Consider the following 22,222-nt stretch of genomic DNA (forward strand, 5'->3'; position numbering starts at 1 on the left):
CTAAAGTTAAAAAACTACAAAAAAAACAAAAACAAATCAGTGCAGTTTTGGCAAAGGCCTATAGCTGTCATGGTTCTCATGTGATTGAGATAAAGGAACAAAACGTCAGCGCTGCGATGCTCTCAGCCAATTAAATCTAATCTGTTTCCATTCCGACATAAGGCGAGTGATTCAAACAAGTCCGACACCTCGGCCAATCGTTCCATCTGTCCCCAGTACAGTTACACAGATACATCCCCGTGAGTTGTATTTACCCTTCTTACACACACGTCTCAATCACTTTCTGCTAATTCTGTCAGCTCGGTGCTATAAATGCCTCACATTCGCCTTCCCACGACACCTCGTGTGTCCCAAACCCACACTGAGCTGCTTACTCTATCCCCCTGCTCAGCTGCAATGACTATCGGCTAAATATCATCTGCAGAATATCACTGGCACCCTTGTGCTAAATATCATATGGCATTATAGTATGGGTAATGCTAATAGCCTCTGGGAAGGGACTGGGGCTGTGGGATAGCAGGTATAGTAGGGAGAGATGGTGCCTATAGTAGCAGTGGGGGGATAATAGCCTCTGGGAAGGGACTGGGGCTGTGGGATAGCAGGTATAGTAGGGAGAGATGGTGCCTATAGTAGCAGTGGGGGGATAATAGCCTCTGGGAAGGGACTGGGGCTGTGGGATAGCAGGTATAGTAGGGAGAGATGGTGCCTATAGTAGCAGTGGGGGGATAATAGCCTCTGGGAAGGGACTGGGGCTGTGGGATAGCAGGTATAGTAGGGAGAGATGGTGCCTATAGTAGCAGTGGGGAGATAATAGCCTCTGGGAAGGGACTGGGGCTGGGGGATAGCAGGTATAGTAGGGAGAGATGGTGCCTATAGTAGCAGTGGGGGGATAATAGCCTCTGGGAAGGGACTGGGGCTGGGGGATAGCAGGTATAGTAGGGAGAGATGGTGCCTATAGTAGCAGTGGGGGGATAATAGCCTCTGGGAAGGGACTGGGGCTGGGGGATAGCAGGTATAGTAGGGAGAGATGGTGCCTATAGTAGCAGTGGGGGGATAATAGCCTCTGGGAAGGGACTGGGGCTGTGGGATAGCAGGGATAGTAGGGAGAGATGGTGCCTATAGTAGCAGTGGGGGGATAATAGCCTCTGGGAAGGGACTGGGGCTGTGGGATAGCAGGGATAGTAGGGAGAGATGGTGCCTATAGTAGCAGTGGGGGGATAATAGCCTCTGGGAAGGGACTGGGGCTGGGGGATAGCAGGTATAGTAGGGAGAGATGGTGCCTATAGTAGCAGTGGGGGGATAATAGCCTCTGGGAAGGGACTGGGGCTGGGGGATAGCAGGTATAGTAGGGAGAGATGGTGCCTATAGTAGCAGTGGGGGGATAATAGCCTCTGGGAAGGGACTGGGGCTGTGGGATAGCAGGGATAGTAGGGAGAGATGGTGCCTATAGTAGCAGTGGGGGGATAATAGCCTCTGGGAAGGGACTGGGGCTGTGGGATAGCAGGGATAGTAGGGAGAGATGGTGCCTATAGTAGCAGTGGGGGGATAATAGCCTCTGGGAAGGTACTGGGGCTGTGGGATAGCAGGTATAGTAGGGAGAGATGGTGCCTATAGTAGCAGTGGGGGGATAATAGCCTCTGGGAAGGGACTGGGGCTGTGGGATAGCAGGTATAGTAGGGAGAGATGGTGCCTATAGTAGCAGTGGGGGGGATAATAGCCTCTGGGAAGGGACTGGGGCTGTGGGATAGCAGGTATAGTAGGGAGAGATGGTGCCTATAGTAGCAGTGGGGGGGATAATAGCCTCTGGGAAGGGACTGGGGCTGGGGGATAGCAGGTATAGTAGGGAGAGATGGTGCCTATAGTAGCAGTGGGGGGGATAATAGCCTCTGGGAAGGGACTGGGGCTGTGGGATAGCAGGTATAGTAGGGAGAGATGGTGCCTATAGTAGCAGTGGGGGGATAATAGCCTCTGGGAAGGGACTGGGGCTGTGGGATAGCAGGTATAGTAGGGAGAGATGGTGCCTATAGTAGCAGTGGGGGGATAATAGCCTCTGGGAAGGGACTGGGGCTGTGGGATAGCAGGTATAGTAGGGAGAGATGGTGCCTATAGTAGCAGTGGGGGGATAATAGCCTCTGGGAAGGGACTGGGGCTGTGGGATAGCAGGTATAGTAGGGAGAGATGGTGCCTATAGTAGCAGTGGGGGGATAATAGCCTCTGGGAAGGGACTGGGGCTGTGGGATAGCAGGTATAGTAGGGAGAGATGGTGCCTATAGTAGCAGTGGGGGGATAATAGCCTCTGGGAAGGGACTGGGGCTGTGGGATAGCAGGTATAGTAGGGAGAGATGGTGCCTATAGTAGCAGTGGGGGGATAATAGCCTCTGGGAAGGGACTGGGGCTGTGGGATAGCAGGTATAGTAGGGAGAGATGGTGCCTATAGTAAGTATGGGGGGGGGGGGTAGCAGTGTAAGAGAATGGGATATAATGTGCTCTAAGGTAACAGAGAATTGATGCAGAAATAACAGATCAGTACAGACTGCCCCTGTCACACACAGACACAAAGCCCAGTCTCACACAAGTTGCTGTAGGATCGGGAGAGGCCAAAGCTCTTTGTTCCATACAAACCTTGAGGTGGCCATCGGTCGCACGAAAGATTTTGCTCGCGTGCCTTCAATGGCGCCTGATCAAAATCTTTTAACCGGGCCGATCGGCGAGTTGACCGATATCCGCAGCCTTTTGAGGTTACTACCCATCTGCAAATTTGCCATTAGCCTCATCAAGGGAGAAAAATACCCTCAACTTATTAATTCCCAAGCTAGGATTCTGGGAGTTGCAGTCCAGCAAACTACTAAGCAGCGCAGATTTCTCATTCCTTCTCTTTATCTGCTAAATTCCGCTTATTCTATGTCTGGAAAATCTCTAGTTAGAATTTATTGACGTTTTTTCTGAGATGCCTATAGAGCAACCTGGCAGAGGTTCATACAAGCCATAGATATTCATCTGATGGAACATTCAACCCCCAGCTACACCGTGCAGGATATTCTCTTCTGCATCCGCATCACTTAAAGAAGCAGTGACACCCCAAAATGAAAATGATATATATTCAAAGGGACGTGTTATTGTTATCCTGTACCCCAAAACATGCTTTATTTCAGTATTATCTTTAACCTGTCACTGTGGGTAGTAACCCCACCTTCATGTTTAACATTGGGGTGCAGACCCCCCTTTGCTGTTGTTTTTGCATGAAGTATTTGATCCTGTTCCCTGATCATAGGATTTATGGAAATATATGTAGGTACTTATTGTACAGCGCCAGGGTTGGACTGGGCCCCCCCAGACCCACCCTTGCCGGTGCTCCCCCTCCCGACCGCTCCTCCCCTGACGCGTCAAATTTACACGCTCGGAGGAGGACGTCGGGAGGGGGGCCCTATGAGGGGGGTTAGGGGGGGTCCTGCGAGGGGGGTTGAGGGGGGCCCTGCGAGGGGGGTTAGGGGGGCCCTGCGAGGGGGGTTAGGGGGGGCCCTGCGAGGGGAGTTGAGGGGGGCCCTGCAAGGGGGGTTAGGGGGGCCTGCAAGGGGGGTTAGGGGGGGCCCTGCGAGGGGGGTTAGGGGACGCACCTGGTTGGGGGCACCTGCAGGGCCCCTGGGACAGGAGCCCCGGTGGGCCCTTCACCCCCCAGTCCGACCCTGTACAGCGCTGCAGGATATGTTGGCGCTTTATAAATAAATGTTAATAATAATAGGTATATTTTGTGGCACATTGGGATAAAGCTGTGGGCCCCGGGGGGGTGTTGCACACACAGTAGTAACGCTGAGGAGGAGGGCATGGTTAGGGGAAGCCTCATTGATTATGCAGGCACGGCTCACATACAAGGCAGCTGATTGGCTGCCGGTGCAGGCAGTGCGATGGGAGTGGACGAATCCCATTCTATACAAGGCTTGTCTCTGGCACAGCTGAGATGAGTGCAGCGCTAGTGACAAGGGAGCGGGGATTCCTTGAGAGCTGCGGAGAGTCGCACACTATAGTAGAGCAGTGCTTGGGAATACACAGACACCTACCTCTGCCGCAGTTACCCCTGGACTTAGGGGGGCATCTTACAGCCACTGCTACTCATTTACCCCGGGGAGACTTGTGCCGAAATTACCACCATGGTGCAAAACGTCATTCTGGTCTTTTTCCGCAGGAGACTGAGCCAAAGACCTGCCGTGGAAGAACTGGAAAGAAGGAATATTCTGAAACGTGAGTATATGATTATTTTCTGCTGTTGAACTACAACTCTCAGCCGAGGGTTGCTAACATCAATACAACTGCAAATGAAAACAACCCCAGGGAAGGGTTATTAGTGGCCGTAGAACCAAAACAGCACTTGTTATGATTGGGGGGGGATTGATTCAATCAAACAAATATCCCATTCAGAAAGGATTGTAAGCTCCTAATGATAGGGGCAATTGTAATGGGATTAAACCTCATGACCTGAATCAAACGCAGACTGTGGGGTTTAATTCCCTCCAGTAAATACACTTGTCCGTGTTTTTAGCAATGTCTCGGATAAAGCCGGCGCTAGTTAGAAAATCCTTCCAAAATCCTGCCAGGCCGGAAGAGATTTGCAGCCTTTATGTAACGAGCTTAGTGGCAAATCCTATATTGCCCTATTAGCTGTGTTACTGGGCAACCTGCTTAATTAGGATCGTTAGGGAGATGAGTGAAACTCTGGGGGCCCCCCTTAAGTTGGTCGGATAAAATCAGCGCAGTATTGTGTATGTGCCGATACCCTTGGGGGGCTACAATGGGAGTCCCTTCCGTACGATTGGTGCCTGTAACTATTTCATGTTCAGAACATCCTTCCATTGGTTATTTTTAGGGCTTTATCCTACAATTTCAGCCTGAATGTGAGTTTTAGATCGATAACCGAACATTCGGCGGATACAAAGACTCCTGAACTGTGCAATCAGAAAGGTGGGGCTGAGCCACAACCTGTCCTGCACCTGTTTCCAGGGGGGTTATGTCCCGTAAATTGTTCCGTCTTTACCTTGAAAAGGTCTGGCCGTGCCGCTCTCTATTCCTCGGGCGTATGGCCCTGTGGGACTGTAGGTCTGGGCATGCCGCTCTCTATTCCTCGGGCGTATGGCCCTGTCTGACTGTAGGTCTGGCCGTGCCCCTCTCTATTCCTCGGGCATATGGCCCTGTGGGACTGTAGGTCTGGCCGTGCCCCTCTCTATTCCTCGGGCGTATGGCCCTGTGGGACTGTAGGTCTGGCCGTGCCCCTCTCTATTCCTTGGGCGTATGGCCCTGTGGGACTGTAGGTCTGGCCGTGCCCCTCTCTATTCCTCGGGCGTATGGCCCTGTGGGACTGTAGGTCTGGCCGTGCCCCTCTCTATTCCTTGGGCGTATGGCCCTGTGGGACTGTAGGTCTGGGCATGCCGCTCTCTATTCCTCGGGCGTATGGCCCTGTCTGACTGTAGGTCTGGCCGTGCCGCTCTCTATTCCTCGGGCGTATGGCCCTGTGGGACTGTAGGTCTGGCCATGCCGCTCTCTATTCCTCAGGGGTTCGGCCCTGTAGGCCTGGCTGGGACACTTACTGTATGAGAGAGGCCTGACCAGGGGCACTAGGGTCCCTTGATGTTGTCAGTCTGCCCCTGAGTCCAAAATCTTCTGTTGTCCTTGTACCACAGAATCCAATTAAATGGTGTGCTGTAGTTCAACAACAACAACAGAGATGCTAAACAGCCAGGGGCCCCTCCACCTCCTCCAAGCAGTGACAGCCCATCTGCACGTTGCCTCATTCCCAGCGCATTTCTCATCTCCCTGCGATGGCTTTTTACGAGCTCAGAATTCCTGGAAACGGGTTTAGCACAGAGACAAGGCTAATGACAATCTGTTGCTCATAAAGAGACGGGGATCAGCGAGAGCTCTCTATGTGAACGAGAGGGTTGTGGAATGACTGCACGCGTCTCTACCCACAGAGGGGCTTTGGGAAACTGATCCGAGAAATCCCCTTGGGGGGGGGGGAATTACAGACTTGCATATTTTATGAGATCCATGGGTATCAATGGGTTTGGGTTATAAATGCTGTGTATTTCTGCCCTAGTGTAATAGGGAGTGTAGGAGACTTCTCCTATATCCACTATATATATAATATTTATAGAGCGAGGGGGTTATTATCCTGGCTCTCCTCCTGCCCTATTGCTTGTAGTTTAAATAAGTCATATGATCCTTGGCCAATATCGGGCTCATCCGTTTGGTTGAACTTAGGGCCGAACAATCAGATACCAGTCAACAACGAGTCAACAAGCTTTTTTTAAACCTGTCTGATCAATATCTGCCCAATTTTGGGCTTAAGTTGGGCTGTTGTAGCGCCACGTACTTGGCCAGATAAGCTGCAGACTTATGGTGGCCATACGCGGGCAAATTAAGGCTACCAATTTAGTCCTTCAGACCAATTAAGCAGCTTATGGGGGGCCCCCAACCAACAGATATCTGGACAAAAACCATCCAGGTGTTAATCAGGCAGGTTTTGGTTTTTAGTCAGATCGGCTACCGAACCGGCTCGGTCGGAGTAAGGACTGCATCAATCTCTGTAGTTGTAGTTCAAACATTCTGCCCTAAGTGGGCATATCGGGGGGGAAAGGTGGCAATCTCTCCAAACGAGCGAATCGTATAATGTATGGCCACCCTTGGACGGAAGGAGCCAAACTGGCAGCCAAAATGTGCCCGAGTATGGCCAGATTTAAGGCAGATGTTAGTCTTCTTCCGACGAATGTTCGGATATCGGTCGTACGATCTAAAACTCACATTCAGCCTGAAATTGTAGGATAAAGCCCTAACAATAACCAATGGGAGGATGTTCTGGACATGAAATAGTTACAGGCACCAGTCGTACCCAAGTGACTCCCATTGTAGGGCCCCAAGGGTATCGGCAGACATTTTCTAACCTGCCCCATCGACTAAACGACCGATCGTCGCGGTACGAAAATTATTGTCGATAATTCGGAGCCCAGATCCGGTCCAAACAAATTGTAGGATTATATCTCTGTGTGTATGGGCAGCTTTAGTCTGGCGTAGAGGCGAAATCAAAGGCAGAAGGGAATATCTCTATCTCCTATTATCTGATTCGCAAACAGAGATTTTATTTCATTTGGATACAAAACAAACATCGATGTGTTGGGTAATCTCCTCGGGCCAAGGTTGTGGTACTGCCCGTTTATATTTAGTAACCATCGGCACCATAAATAGAAAGCACCCCCCCACCCTAGAGACAATAAATAATTCCACCCACCTTCCCTGCAGCAGCAGCAGCTATATTTAGCCTTAGTGCGGGGGCGGCCGGTGGAATTTCAATGCCTGAGAAAAGGCCGGGACTCGTCTTCAGGGGAAAACCTTGCAGACAAAATACCCCCCCCCCAACACATACAGTTTAGAGCTTGGCTGCTGTTTACCTGCCATGTCTGTGGGATTTACTAGTAGGGAGCAGCTCTTTCCCTGGGCTCCTACCCGACTAGAGCCACCCCTTCTCTAATGGAACCCAAGGTGTACAGGAAGGCCTGACCTTTATTAATCGAGTTCTACGGTTCGCTGTCGTTTTTTGATTTAGGCAATAGCAATAAATTGTTGGCAGGCGTAAATCAGGAGCACTCTGTGTTTATTGCAATAAAACCGCCCAAGGTTGAAGTGCCATTGAGCTGAACGTAAACCATTGCGCTGGCACCACTGCCATTCAGTCATGGACTAGGGGGTGAAGGGCCCACCGGGGTTGCCCAGCAACTCCCAAGGTGCCCCCGCTGCACCCCCTACAGAGGCCACTGCCCAAAATCCTCCCGATTGTGTGTAAGTGAAACGCGTCAAGGGAGGGACACTTGCGGGTCTTGCCAGGTCTGGGTCGCCGGGGGCCCACTGGGTTTATTCCTGGTGTCCCGGTGGCCCAGTCCAAACCTGGTGCCGCTTGTAAATGAGCCAATTCTTATGGCGCCGCCGTTATACGGATCGTTCAGTGTCCCGAGTAGAAAGCGGATGCAGAAGTCACATGACTAGCACTGCTATTATATATGACTGGGGGGGGCTTTTGGGGTATTTGAGTCACCGAGGATTAAAGATGGGTTTTGTTCTTGTTTGCAGAGAGAAATGACCAGACGGAGCAAGAGGAGAGGCGAGAGATTAAGCAGAGGCTGACGAGGAAGGTGAGACTTGGGGTAACGACGCGGGGGTATCTGTTTAACAACGTAACACCCCGACATTACAGGGGTTGTTCATCGTTGAGTTCACTTTTAGTATGATGTAGAGAGTGATATTCCGAGGCAGCTTACACACTGCAGCTTACACTTGAGTGTAAATAACGCCCCCCCCCCACTAAGAGCAGCCTACTGTGCCAGTGAATGGCCAGGAATGCAGTTGGTCAGTGCTATGCGGGGAATGGCAGTTGCTGGAACCCTGCTGCTGACAGGTGGGCTCGGCTTTGCTCAGCGAATTCCTATCTCATACCCCAAAGAAATGCCGGAAATTCTCCAAAGCCCAAGCACAGGCAGGAGTTAAATGGGGACATAAATCCGCCGGAAAGATGAGGGGCTTACAGTGGGTCGGACTGGGACGAGGGGCTTACAGTGGGTCGGACTGGGAAGAGGGGCTTACAGTGGGTCGGACTGGGACGAGGGGCTTACAGTGGGTCGGACTGGGACGAGGGGCTTACAGTGGGCCGGACGCTTAACCTGAATTGAGATGTTCTGTCTCTGCAGCTCAATCAGCGGCCGACGGTGGATGAACTGAGGGAAAGGAAAATCCTAATACGGTTCAGCGATTACGTGGAGGTGGCGAAAGCGCAGGATTATGATAGGAGGGCAGACAAGCCCTGGACAAGATTATCTGCCGCTGATAAGGTGAGAGGAATGCCATGGAGTTTTAATGCCTTTTTGCCTGGTGATCTGCATAAACAAACCCATGCCGTGCTCCCAGGGGAGGGGTGGGGACCACAACAGGGGTCTCTTGGGGGGGTGCGGGGGCCCTGTGGTGGCAGTTCCAGTGGGCCCTGCACCCCCTTGTCTGCCTGGTGATCTGCATAAACAAACCCAGGCCATGCTCCCACGGGAGGGGTGGAGACCACAATAGGGGTCTTTTGGGGGGGGTGCAGGGCCCCTGTGGTGGCAGACCCAGTGTCAGACTTTGTTTGCCTAGTGATCTGCATAAACAAACCCATGCCATTCTCCTAAGCTGCATGGGAATAGGGCAAACCATGAAACTTTTATGAGGGGTAACCTGTATTCTTTAAGCAATATTTAATAATAATAAAAAAACCCACACTCTGATTTAAGCAGACAGAAAGACACTAGGGGTAATTAACAAGGCCCCTTTGCCCGGGGCATCTGGAGAATGGCCTCAGAGCTCATTTTCGGAGTACATGCACCTTGATCCAAGATGGGCAGGTGGGGAGGCTGGATAATAGAATTCCCTCCACCCACATCGGGGTCTTCCCGTACTACCTGCCCAAAAGATGCCCCTGATGCTGTGCTCTGTCCTCCAGAAGGTGCCATTTTGTATCCCCCCAAATCTTATGCATTTGCCTTCTAGGTGATATCTAGGGAGTGCTGAATGGAAAGATAAAGCAATTATAATTTAAATTCTGAGCTGTCAATCATATATTGCCTGCCCCGCCTCTATGCATAATAATGAAACTAACGGTGCGGTTCCTTGTTGCTTCCCAGGCTGCTATACGTAAAGAGCTGAACGAGTACAAGAGCAATGAGATGGAAGTGCATGCGTCGAGCAAACACTTGACCAGGTAAGCTGACTGGGGGGGAGGAGCAATGAGGGGGCGTTAACCTATACGTACCTCTCTGACTTGGGGTCACTGATGCCTGGGCGGGGGGCTTCATCCTGCAAAATACACACATTTAATATATGTTTGCATGAAAATTGCCGGTGCAGTGTAATCATGTGAATTTCACAAGCCACAGTGGCGGCAATAAGCATACAGCCTATATACACTATATAACAGGCCCCATATATAGCCTATATACACTATATAACTGGCCCCCATATACAGCCTATATACACTATATAACCAGCCCAACATACAGCCTATATACACTATATAACCAGCCCAACATACAGCCTATATACACTATATAACAGACCCCATATACAGCCTATATACACTATATAACCAGCCCAACATACAGCCTATATACACTATATAACAGGCCCCATATACAGCCTATATACACTATATAACCAGCCCAACATACAGCCTATATACACTATATAACAGGGCCCATATACAGCCTATATACACTATATAACAGGCCCCATATACAGCCTATATACACTATATAACCAGCCCAACATACAGCCTATATACACTATATAACCAGCCCAACATACAGCCTATATACATTATATAACTGGCTCCATATACAGCCTATATACACTATATAACCGGCCCCATATAACAGGCCCGACATACAGCCTATATACACTATATAACTGGCCCCCATATACAGCCTATATACACTATATAGCAGGCCCGACATACAGCCTATATACACTATATAACAGGGCCCATATACAGCCTATATACACTACATAACAGGCCCGACATACAGCCTATATACACTATATAACTGGCCCCCATATACAGCCTATATACACTATATAGCAGGCCCGACATACAGGCTATATACACTATATAACCGGCCCCATATAACAGGCCCGACATACAGCCTATATAACCGGCCCCACATACAGCCTATATACACTATATAACTAGCCCCATATACAGCCTATATACACTATATAACTGGCCCCATATACAGCCTATATACACTATATAACAGGCCTGATATACAGTCTATATACCAGGCCTGATATACAGTCTATATACATACACTATATAACAGGCCTGATATACAGCCTATATACACTATATAACAGGCCTGATATACAGTCTATATACCAGGCCTGATATACAGTCTATATACATACACTATATAACAGGCCTGATATACAGCCTATATACACTATATAACAGGCCTGATATACAGCCTATATACACTATATAACAGGCCTGATATACAGTATATATACACTATATAACTGGCCCCATATACAGCCTATATACACTATATAACAGGCCTGATATCCAGTATATATACACTATATAACAGGCCTGATATACAGCCTATATACACTATATAAAAGGCCTGATATACAGTATATAACTGGCCCCATATACAGTCTATATACACTATATAACAGGCCCGACATACAGCCTATATACACTATATAACAGGCCTGATATACAGTATATATACACTATATAACAGGCCTGATATACAGTATATATACACTATATAACTGGCCCCATATACAGCCTATATACACTATATAACAGGCCTGATATACAGTATATATACACTATATAACAGGCCTGATATATATACAGTCTTTATACATTATAAAACACAATACAAGGCTGATCATTACTATGACAGGGCTGGTGTAGTACGTTTTCTATATAAAATACAGTATTTGTAGCCATATTCATTTTTAGACTTTTGTGTAGTTTACAGGTATAGGATGTACTTACGTGAGGCAATAAAAGCGATTGGCTAAGGATTCTAACTCGGTCTTGCTTCCCCTTTAGATACCACAGACCGTAGCCATGTCCTTACGAGAAGAAAGGGCGGTACTTTTTTCGATAAATCTGCTGAACACGTTCCTTGAGGAGCAGTGATGGGCAGTGCTGAGGTTCAGCGCATGGTGCTCAGGGCGAGTGGTTGTTGGGGCCCTGCGGCGGGATTGTCTACGACGCGTCCTGATATGCGACAGAAGCGACGAGGTCACTACACCGGGGGACAGAGCAGCTCCCACGCAGGGAGAGAAAACTAGCGCAAAATATCCTGGGGGTTGTTGCTAGAGACTGGATGGACATGGCGACTGGCGCCTAGGGCTTGTTCCAAGCTGTATATTGCAGCAGGATGCTGTGCATGTATGGGGCTTTACTAAGGCGAGATCATAACGGACACGCAGCCGGCACCTCATACGGTATTACTGACGTCACGTCAATCTGATCACCGTTTTATTTGTAACTCTTCATGCTGCGGCAAAATATTTTCATGTTTTATATTTTGGTTTCTTTTATTTTTATGATGTCTTCTTGGAAAAAAAAAAAAATACATTTTTCTCGTTAAGTTTATCTTATTAAAAAAAAAATAAAAGAAATCTTAATGCAAATAAGCTGTTGTGTTTTCAGCTGCACAGTTCAGCAGGAACAGCCTGTACAGAGAGATCCCATAAAACTATGGCACATAGGGATTCCCCTGTACTAAGCACAATTCAGCAGGAACGGCCCCCTAAGTTTGCTCATAGCCTGTACAGAGAGATACCATAAAACTATGGCAGCATAGGGATTCCCCTGTACTAAGCACAATTCAGCAGGAACAGCCCCCTAAGTTTGCTCATAGCCTGTACAGAAAGATACCATAAAACTATGGCACATAGGGATTCCCCTGTACTAAGCACAATTCAGCAGGAACAGCCCCCTAAGTTTGCTCATAGCCTGTACAGAAAGATACCATAAAACTATGGCACATAGGGATTCCCCTGTACTAAGCACAATTCAGCAGGAACAGCCCCCTAAGTTTGCCCATAGCCTGTACAGAGAGATAGGGATTCCCCTGTACTAAGCACAATTCAGCAGGAACAGCCCCCTAAGTTTGCTCATAGCCTGTACAGAAAGATACCATAAAACTATGGCACATAGGGATTCCCCTGTACTAAGCACAATTCAGCAGGAACAGCCCCTAAGTTTGCTCATAGCCTGTACAGAGAGATACCATAAAACTATAGCAGCATAGGGATTCCCCTGTACTAAGCACAATTCAGCAGGAACAGCCCCTAAGTTTGCTCATAGCCTGTACAGAGAGATACCATAAAACTATGGCACATAGGGATTCCCCTGTACTAAGCACAATTCAGCAGGAACAGCCCCCTAAGTTTGCCCATAGCCTGTACAGAGAGATACCATAAAACTATGGCACATAGGGATTCCCCTGTACTAAGCACAATTCAGCAGGAACAGCCCCCTAAGTTTGCCCATAGCCTGTACAGAGAGATACCATAAAACTATGGCACATAGGGATTCCCCTGTACTAAGCACAATTCAGCAGGAACAGCCCCCTAAGTTTGCTCATAGCCTGTACAGAGAGATACCATAAAACTATGGCACATAGGGATTCCCCTGTACTAAGCACAAATCAACAGGAACAGCCGTCTAAAAACAATCCCAGCATTATTATCCCCAAGCAGAGAGTTCTGTGCAAGCCCAAACATTAGTGAAATATTTAATAATACGCCACATCTTTATTTCAAACATCTGCGTGAGTTTTTTATTAGAAGAATAACTGTAACTCAGAATGAACAATGAACAGGAAGTAGTTTAAGCAAAATGAATGGGTAAAGCTGCTTGTCCTGCATTCATGTCTAATAAGTGCTCTTTATTGTCTTTCAGCTAGGGTCGGACTGGGCCGCCGCGGCACCGGGAAAAAACATGGTGGGCCCCGGCGGCCCAGACCCGATGCCCAGAGGGCGCCCCCCGTCTCCCTCCTCCAACACACTGAAGGCAATTTATGCTTGGAAGGGGGTCGGACAGGTGGTGGAGGCTGCGGCCCATTGGGGGGTGCAGGGGTCCCTGAGACAGTTACCCCGGTGGGTCCTGGACCCCCCAGTCTGACCCTGTTTGCAGCTAATAGTTTAAAACTTTACAGGCAGAACAGGAGAACACTAAAGTGTGCAACGTAAACATCAACATTCGGTACAAGAGGAGGCCGTCGGGCCAATGTCCTTTTACAATCAGATTGGAGACGGGAACAGAAATAAACCTAAATTGGATTGCCTTACAGATCCCTTGCATCAGACATGATAATAGACTCCAGGCCTCTCCGCATACTCTGTAGCTCCTCTTGTTGCTGTTGTAACAAGACATTCATATGATTTCATACTCAGATCTAGTGGGAAACGCTGCCATATAAGCGCATACAAAATGGCTGCAGCTTAAAGGGGTTGACCTCCTTTCAGTTACCGTTCAGAGTAATATTATAAAACATTTTGCAATTGGTCTTCATTTTTTGTTATTTGTAGTTATTTTAATTATTTCAGTTTTTGTTTCACCGCTCTCCGGTTTGGAGTTAGCAGCTATAGGGTTGCTAGGGTCTAAATTACCTTAGCAACCAGGGATTGGTTTGAATGAGAGACTGATATATGAACAAGAGAGGACCTAAGTTGAAAAATAAGGTATAAAAAGTAACAATAACAATAAAACTGGAGCCTTCGCAGAGTAATAGTTTTTTTGGCTGCCGGGGTCAGTGACCCCCATCTGAAAGCTGCAAAGAGTCAGAAGAAGGCAAATCATTCAAAAATTATAAATAATAAAGACCAATTGAAAAGTTGCTCAGAATTGGCCATTCTATAAAATAAGAAAAGTTAACCCAAAGGTTCACCTTTAAGTTAACGGCCAATTCTAAGCAACATTTCAATTAGTCTTTATTATTTATAATTTTTGAATTATTTGCCTTCTTTTTCTAACTCTTTGCAGCTTTCAAATGGGGGCAGCCAAACCCTATTGCTCTGTGAGGCTCCAGTTTTATTGTTACATTTTATAACTTAATTTTCTATTCAGGTTCTCCCCTATTCCCCCATATCCCAGTCTCTCGTTCAAACCACTCCCTGGTTGCTAAGGTAAATTTGGACCCTAGCAACCAGGTATCTGCTGAAACTATAAACTAGAGAGCTGCTGAACAAAAAGGTAAAATAACTAACAAACTACAAATAATAAAAAATGAAGACCAATTGCAAATTGTCTCAGAATATCACTCTCTACATCATACTAAAAGGTAACTGAAACGTGAACAACCCTTTCAGGTGCATGAAATGGGGTCAGATGATTCAATTACCATCTCTTTTAGAAGTCGCTGTTGAATTTTCTTCAAGTCCTCTTTCAAAAGATGCATCTAATAAAAACAAAACACCAAACAGGAGAGGCAATCAATTTCATATATATATACTGTATATTACCCAGTATTTTACTGACCGTACGTGATTGGCTATTAGGCAGCCTCTATGCACCCTATCAGCTTACAGGGGGCTTTATTTGGGAGCAAATCTTGTTTTAATTCAGCCAAAACTTGCCCCCAAGCCAGAAGTTCAAAAATACCTACCCGCTTTGAGAGCACTGGGAGCAACATCGAAGAGGTTGGGGAGCAACATGTTGCTCAGAAGCGACTGATTGGAACACTGCTCTGACCCATACCCCCAACTTAAAGGGACAGTTCAGTGTAAACCTGAAGCAAAGTAAAACATGAACAAAGTAAAACATTTTTTCAATATAGTTAGGAAAAAATGTCATCTATAAAGGCTGGAGTGGGCAGATGTCTAACATAATAGCCAGAACACTACTTCCTGCTTTATTGTCAGTAGCCAATCAGTGACTTGAGGGAGGGCCCATATGGGGCATAACTGCTCAGTTAGTTTGCATTTGAATCTGACTTGCGTGCTCACAAACTAATTGAACAGTTATGTCCCATGTGGCCTCCCCTAAACTCCCTGACTAACTAAGAGGTTAGAGAGCTGTAAGCAGAAAGTAGTGTTCTGGCTATTATGTTAGACATCTGCCCACTCCAGCCTTTATAGATTACATTTTTCCCTAACTAAAGGTGGCCATACACATAAAGATCCGTTCACCTGGCGAGGTCGCCGAGCAAGCGGATCTTCTCCCAATATCCCCGCCTATGGGTGGGTGATATCGGGGGAATTTAGGCTAATTTGGTCGTTTGGCCCTGGGGCCAAACGATCGAATTATAATGACTGTAATAGGTGCAGTTGGTTCAGGGACCGCATCCGACTGAATTTTTTAACCTGCCCAATTTCAGGCCAGATATCGGTCGGGCAGGCCAGTTGTTCTTGCCCCTACACGGGGCGATAAGCTGCCGAATGGGTCTAAGGGACCGATATCAGCAGCTACAATCGGCCCGCGTATGGCCACCTTAACTATATTTACAAATATTTTTTATTTTGCGCAGTCTGTCTATTGTACCCAGTTTCATTTTTACACTGAACTGTTCCTTTAAAAGGTGACAAGGCTATAGCCATCGCACCACATAGACATCTACTTGTTACAAAAATGTCATTTGTTCAGCACAAAAGATGTTTTCTGTTATTCTGAAGACTTCTAATGGCTGAGAAGTACATTTAGAAATCGGGACCCTCTAGAAAACAAACCTCCGAATTAAAAATTTCTTCCTCCCTTTCCACGTTCAGAACTGCGTTATTCTCAAACAAGGATCTGAGTCGACGAATTCTGTAAGAAACAGAATTAAGTTCTATTCAGAAAGAATTCACCTCATTTACGGGCACTATTATTTGTTTAATGAGCATCGTATTTACTTTAGTCGTATGTGCCAATTGTTTAAAGGACAAGTCAACCCCAAAAATAACTTTTTTTCTAATAAAAGAAAACATAATTCCAAGCAACTTTCCAACGTGAATTTATTGAAAATTATGTGTTACTGTAATTTGCTATTGAAAGCAGCATTTGCTTAACTCCTGGTTGTTACTTTTTAAACAATGTTGCAAAGGTCAGTCTCCTCCAGCGAGTCAGGTCTGTCAGTCCGCTACATTGTTTCAAGAGTCAGAGCCACCATTGAAGAGAACAGAAAAGGACAGACACTCTAATAGCAATTATATACACAAATAAGGCAAAAACCATTGACAATTTGTATTGAATGAATATTGCAAAATTGCTTAGAATTATGTTTTCTTTTATTAGGCAAAAATAAAAAAAATTATATTTTGGGTTGACTTATCCTTCAAGGAAACCCTATGCACTTACCTCTCTCGCTCTTTTTGGCGATACACGCCGAGTGCTTGCACTTGCTTTTCCCAGACAGCCTGAAAAATAGTAAATAGTAATGATTACAAAGCCTCTGACAGTGATCTTCTGTGGAACGTGCATAACCCAGAAAGCATTTTTTCTCAGTAATGGTGCGGGCAATTAATAATCATGCGTGAAACATGAGGGATGTGGGGGCTGTGTGATTTATACACTGTGCAAATTGCTCCTGTCCATACACAGTAGTTCAAGGGCAGAGAGGAATGAAGCAGTGTCTGCAATAAGATAGGATTCCAGCTTGTTATTGTCAGTCAGTCTCATGCACAGAAAATTATATATATATATAATATATAGTTTGGTTATTTCCCTTTAGGACCAAACTGTAAATTATATCCTTATAACCAGTGCTCACTGAAACTTGTATATTATAATAAACAAAGTACCCCCTGTTGCAAAATTTAAGTATATTAGAAGTCACCTCAGAGTTCCATGACCTGTATAAAAGCACTCGGCCTTCGGCCTCATCCCTTTATATGGTCATGGAACTCCTTGGTGACTTATAATATCCCTATATTTTACAACAGGGGGTACTTTATTCACTATATAATTGTTTTGGTGTTTTTGGATTTCTAGGGTCTTTGAATTAGATAGCCAGGCAAACAGGGCCGCCATCAGAAATCATGGGGCCCCTCACAACAAAATTTTCAGGGCCCCTCCCATCTGTACAAAAGACACACAGACATATAAAGTATCAGGGCCCCTCTAACGCTATGATGACCAGGGCCCCCCATACACAGGGCCCCCGATTGCCCCATACACAGTGCCCCCAATTGCCCCCCGAAGACATTGTCCCCAATTGCCCCCATACACAATGCCCCCCCAAGACATTGCCTCCAAACATAGTGCCCCCCATATGCAGAGCCCCCCAATGTCCCCAATTCCCCCCTTACACAGTGCCCCCCGAAGATGGTCTCCTTCTTTAGCGGCAGCTTCTTCTTCAGTACAAATGACACACAGACATATAAAGTATCAAGGCCTCTATACGCTATGCTGGCCAGGGCCCCCCATACACAGGGCCCCCAATTGCCCCCCAAAGACATTGTCCCCAATTGCCCCCGAAGACATTGCCCCAATTCATAGTGCCCCCCATACACAGGGACCCCTAACACTATGCTGGCCAGGGCCCCCCAAAGACAGTGTCTCCAATTCCCACCTTACACAGTGCCACCCGAAGATGGTCTCCTTCTTCAGCGGCAGCTCCGGCGACTTCGGACTCCTCCGTGAGACAGGCCCTTTTATAAGGTTACGCCCTGTGTGTACTAATGTCACACGTAGGCACGGGCGCAACCAATTGGATTAGCCACTGACCACCAATAAAATTTAAGTTGCCCAATGTTAAGATGGACTAGGCCCGTATGTGATTAAAGGGGGCCCCAGCTAACTAGAAAAGTTTAGCACGGCGGGGCCCTTAAAAGTGGAAATTCTCCGGGCCCGGGACGACTGTCCCCCCTGTGCCCCTCTGATGGTGGCCCTGCAGGCAAGAGGCACACAATGAGGTGAGGGGTCTAAGTGTAGGAAACGTCATACCAAATACCTACCGCAAATTCCTTCTCTACATTTTTCAGTGCCTGAGATTCTTGCTGAAACATTTCAGTCTCCTTTGTGATGGCTTCTTGGATCTGTTCCAGACGCTTTGTCCTAGGATAGTGGGGGAGCAAATTATGCAAAGATAAAAGAAGACCCCCTTTTGTAAACACAGGAAGGAAATGGATCTCTACCGACCTGAATTCCCGAGCTTGCGCATTCAAAGACGTCAGATATTGCTGAGCTGCTTTTAGAGAGTTTTTTGTGAAATAATCCATTTTCATTGAGCGATTCTACAAATAAATAAATAAGCATATATTGAAATATTAGGGCAAACGCTGACAATAATTATATCTGCCGTGGCGCTGAGGGCACAGGCCTATAAAATTGCACGGCTGGTTTTATAGCACAGAGGCGCCCAATTATGAAGGCAGGCTGTAACTGGATAGTCACTCTCTATGCAAATGTACAAATTTTGTTTTTTTAAATGAAACATGACACATGATCAGCAGCCTTAAAACTCTAGTTATTTTATTTATTGAAGAGCGAAGTTAGAGCTCGTTACAGTTCGCTAGAGTGAAATCTACTAATTTCTATGGGATTTTTTAAGTATTTATCAATGAGTGAAAGTTCACCCTTTGATAAATATGCCTTTAAAATGCTATAGAAATCAGTGGAAAGTGGCGGAATTTCACTCTGGACTGTAGCGAGCTCTATCTTCACTCTTTAATACATATACCCCTTACACTCTTAGGGGTATATTTACTTTTTAATCAAGAGTGAAGTTAGAACTTGGACTGTCACTTTCCATTCATTTCTATAGCATTTTTAAAGGCATATTTATCAAAAGGTTAACTTTCACTCATTGATAAATACTCTTTTAAAATCCCACAGAAATAAATGGAGTGTGGTGGAATTCACTCTAGCAAATTGTGGTGAGCTCCAACTTCACTCTTTCATAAATATACCTCTTAGCCTAAAGGTGGCCATACACAGGCCGATTTTGGTCCTTTAGACTGATTCGGCAGCTTATCTGCCTGTGTATGGGCACGAACGACGGGCCTCCCTGACCGACATCTGCCTTGAAATCTGATCTCGATCGGGCAGGTTTTATTTTACCATCGGATCGGGGGCTGATCGGCTCGTTGATGCGGTCCCTGAACCAACGACGCCTGTACCTGCCATTTTAAATTGATTGTTTGGCTCTAGGGTGAATGAATTAGCCCGATATTGCTTACCTGTAAGTGGGCATATTGGGAGAAGATCCGCTTGCTTGGTGACCTTGCCCAGGGTCAGACTGGGGGGTAAAGGGCCCATCGGGGCTCCCGTCCCAGGGGCCCTGCAGGTGCCCCCAGCTGGGCGCGTCCCCTAACACCCCCCCCGCAGGGGCTCCCCTAACCCCCCTCGCAGGGGGAGGAGCGGTTGAGAGGGGAAGCGCCGGCAAGGGTTGGGTCTGGGCGAACCGGGATTTTTCCCGGTGTCCCGGCGGCCCAGTCCGATCCTGACCTTGCCAATCGAAGGGATCTTACCACATATGGCAAGCTTAAGCGTTGTGTGCATGTCCTTGCATAAAGCCCCGACACAATTCCAAGGAGCCCTTCCAGCTGAACTAGACCTTCTAATGTCATTTGTCACGGCATTCACAGGGTTCTGCTTGGCAGCACATTACTGCTTAAGCTGCACTCGCATCTAGAAGCTCCCGTACGAGTCTCCTGTCAGTCTCCTGTCATTAACGCTGCACTTGCAATAACACTGCCGTGACCGCAGTCCCCAGAGAATCAGTACAACTACATAACACGGTACTACGTGCTGGTATCCCTAATCAGTGGGTTATCGCTCGGCCACAGAACAAACTCACTGAACTCCTCCCGAATGTGAAACAATATCACACAGCTGGCACTGTAATAAACTCTGTACTGATGCCTTTGCTGACTCCTTATATGAATGAACAATTAAAGATAAATATGGTAGGTTCGCATTGAAATTAACTGTTTGTGTTGTCAGAGGTGGTAAAATTGGATGACAATTGATATCCTGGTAATTTTCAGGCAGATGTTGGTGGGGCGGATCCATCGGTGGGACCCATAAACAGGCCGATAAGCTGCCAACTTGGTCTGTACATTGTACCACCTGTTCAGCATGGCTTGCTTTGAGCCGCCATTTAGCGATGGGCTGTGTGCTCCCTCAGAGATCAGCTGACAGGAAATGAAGCAGCTCTAACTGTAACAGGAAGTAGTGTGGGAGCAAAAGGCAGAACTCTGTCCATTCATTGGCTAATGGGGCCTAGCATGTATGTGTGCCTTGGCTTGTTTGTGTGCACTGTGAATCCTATGATCCCAGGAGGCGTCCTTTAATTCTTAAAATGGCAGTTTTTTATAGGATTACCCAATGGCACATACTACTAAAAAAGTATATTTTTATGAATATGGTTTATTTAGATGAAGCAGGGTTTTACAAGCTTGCTTATGCAATATATTTTTATTGAGACCTACACTGTTTGGGGGTATAGTTTTCCTAAAGCAGACAAATGAGCTGCCCGATCGGTCTGAAGGATTTGAATGTGCCTATTTTGGCCAGTGTATGGGGCCCAAGGTGGGCATATCAGGGGAAAGATTTGCTCCTTTGGCGACCTTGCCAAACAAGCAAATCTTTTCGTGTATGGCCACCTTTACCCTAACTAGCCAACAGAGCATTTCAGATATAAATCTGGGGGCCCCATACACATACATTACTAAAGTGTTGAAACAAACAATCTAATTGACGTACCTGTACCTTTCTACTGAACTCCTTGTTAATTTTCTGGCACATTAAGCCTACTTCTGCACCGCTCTCTTCCCAGGTATCCAAGCCTGAAGTGGAGGTCTCATTTCCTGACAGGTTGGACAGGGTCTCTAAACCGTACAAATGCATGATAATTAAATCGTTTCCACATGTAACATTTGAAACAATAGAACGGTTTCCATTACGATCTGTATTATTTCCAAATCTTCCGAAATAGGCTAAGAGAAAAAAAATATATAATTAGAAATTGTACTCTTACCTCTGCAGCTGCGGTTTCCTTTATCAGGAGACTGAAAGAGTTTTCGTGGGAGTAGCTTGAATTTTTTGTGCTTTTCATGGAATCCCGGCTCTTCATTTTCATCCCCTTTGGGGTTTATGACATCATTGTCACTGATATGACTGTGGTTGCGCTTCAGGCTTTTTACTGTTGTAAAACAGCACACAAGGACCTTATTTAATATAACCTTAATATATATATTTTGCTATCTCCTGCTAGGAGTGAGGAGGGCATAGCATTATTTCTATGGTAGTGGTATGGTAGTGAAGACCAAATGCAAATTGTCTCAGAATATTATTCTCTACATCACAAGGGCAAACGTGACTCTAAGGGGCACATTTACTAATCCACGAATCCGAATCACGAATGGGAAAAAATCGTATTGGAAACGAAAATTTTGTAAGATCGCAAATATCACGAAAATGCTTACGAAAAAATCGTATTAGTCACGATAATATCGTATTGGTGATCCGAAAGTCACAAAATTTTCGTACCGAACAATTGTAAACAGCGGTAAAACCTTTCCGTTTTTTTCGTGCAAACGTCCAAAAAAGTAGTGCGCTGTCCGAAAAAGTCGTGCGCTGTACGAAAAAGTCGTGCGGACGCCCGAAAAAATCTGCGAAAATACGCTCGGAGCGTTAGCATGAACGCTCGCCCATTCGTGCTTTTGTAAATGTGCCCCTAAATGTGAGTTTAGAGCTTAATACATAAAA

General features: G+C 46.5%; 2 protein-coding genes across 10 annotated transcripts in view; one reads left to right on the forward strand and one right to left on the reverse strand.

Annotated features, from left to right (window-relative positions):
- phactr3 (phosphatase and actin regulator 3) overlaps positions 1 to 12,216 on the forward strand; it is a 78,403-nt gene extending 66,187 nt beyond the window's left edge. For 4 of the 5 annotated variants that reach the window (XM_031893942.1, XM_031893943.1, XM_031893940.1 and 1 more), the window contains 5 exons: positions 4,181 to 4,236; positions 8,110 to 8,171; positions 8,724 to 8,864; positions 9,687 to 9,763; positions 11,627 to 12,216. In XM_031893942.1, the coding sequence (XP_031749802.1) occupies positions 4,181 to 4,236; positions 8,110 to 8,171; positions 8,724 to 8,864; positions 9,687 to 9,763; positions 11,627 to 11,642 (352 nt within the window). In that variant the 3' untranslated portion in view covers positions 11,643 to 12,216. 5 annotated transcript variants of the gene reach the window in all.
- A 1,127-nt stretch (positions 12,217 to 13,343) lies between these two features.
- Positions 13,344 to 22,222, reverse strand: part of sycp2 (synaptonemal complex protein 2) — a 48,273-nt gene continuing 39,394 nt past the window's right edge. For 4 of the 5 annotated variants that reach the window (XM_031894466.1, XM_031894464.1, XM_031894468.1 and 1 more), the window contains exons 37-44: positions 21,492 to 21,656; positions 21,218 to 21,342; positions 18,650 to 18,744; positions 18,466 to 18,565; positions 16,868 to 16,926; positions 16,258 to 16,336; positions 14,934 to 14,990; positions 13,344 to 13,949 (exon numbers count right to left, since the gene is read on the reverse strand). In XM_031894466.1, coding sequence (XP_031750326.1) covers positions 13,878 to 13,949; positions 14,934 to 14,990; positions 16,258 to 16,336; positions 16,868 to 16,926; positions 18,466 to 18,565; positions 18,650 to 18,744; positions 21,218 to 21,342; positions 21,492 to 21,656 — 752 coding nt within the window. In that variant the 3' untranslated portion in view covers positions 13,344 to 13,877. The remainder of the gene's footprint in view (positions 13,950 to 14,933; positions 14,991 to 16,257; positions 16,337 to 16,867; positions 16,927 to 18,465; positions 18,566 to 18,649; positions 18,745 to 21,217; positions 21,343 to 21,491; positions 21,657 to 22,222) is intronic. The other variant, XM_031894465.1, reaches the window with a different exon arrangement.

Source organism: Xenopus tropicalis, chromosome 10 (assembly GCF_000004195.4).
Source record: "Xenopus tropicalis strain Nigerian chromosome 10, UCB_Xtro_10.0, whole genome shotgun sequence".
Classification (NCBI taxonomy): Eukaryota; Metazoa; Chordata; class Amphibia; order Anura; family Pipidae; genus Xenopus; species Xenopus tropicalis.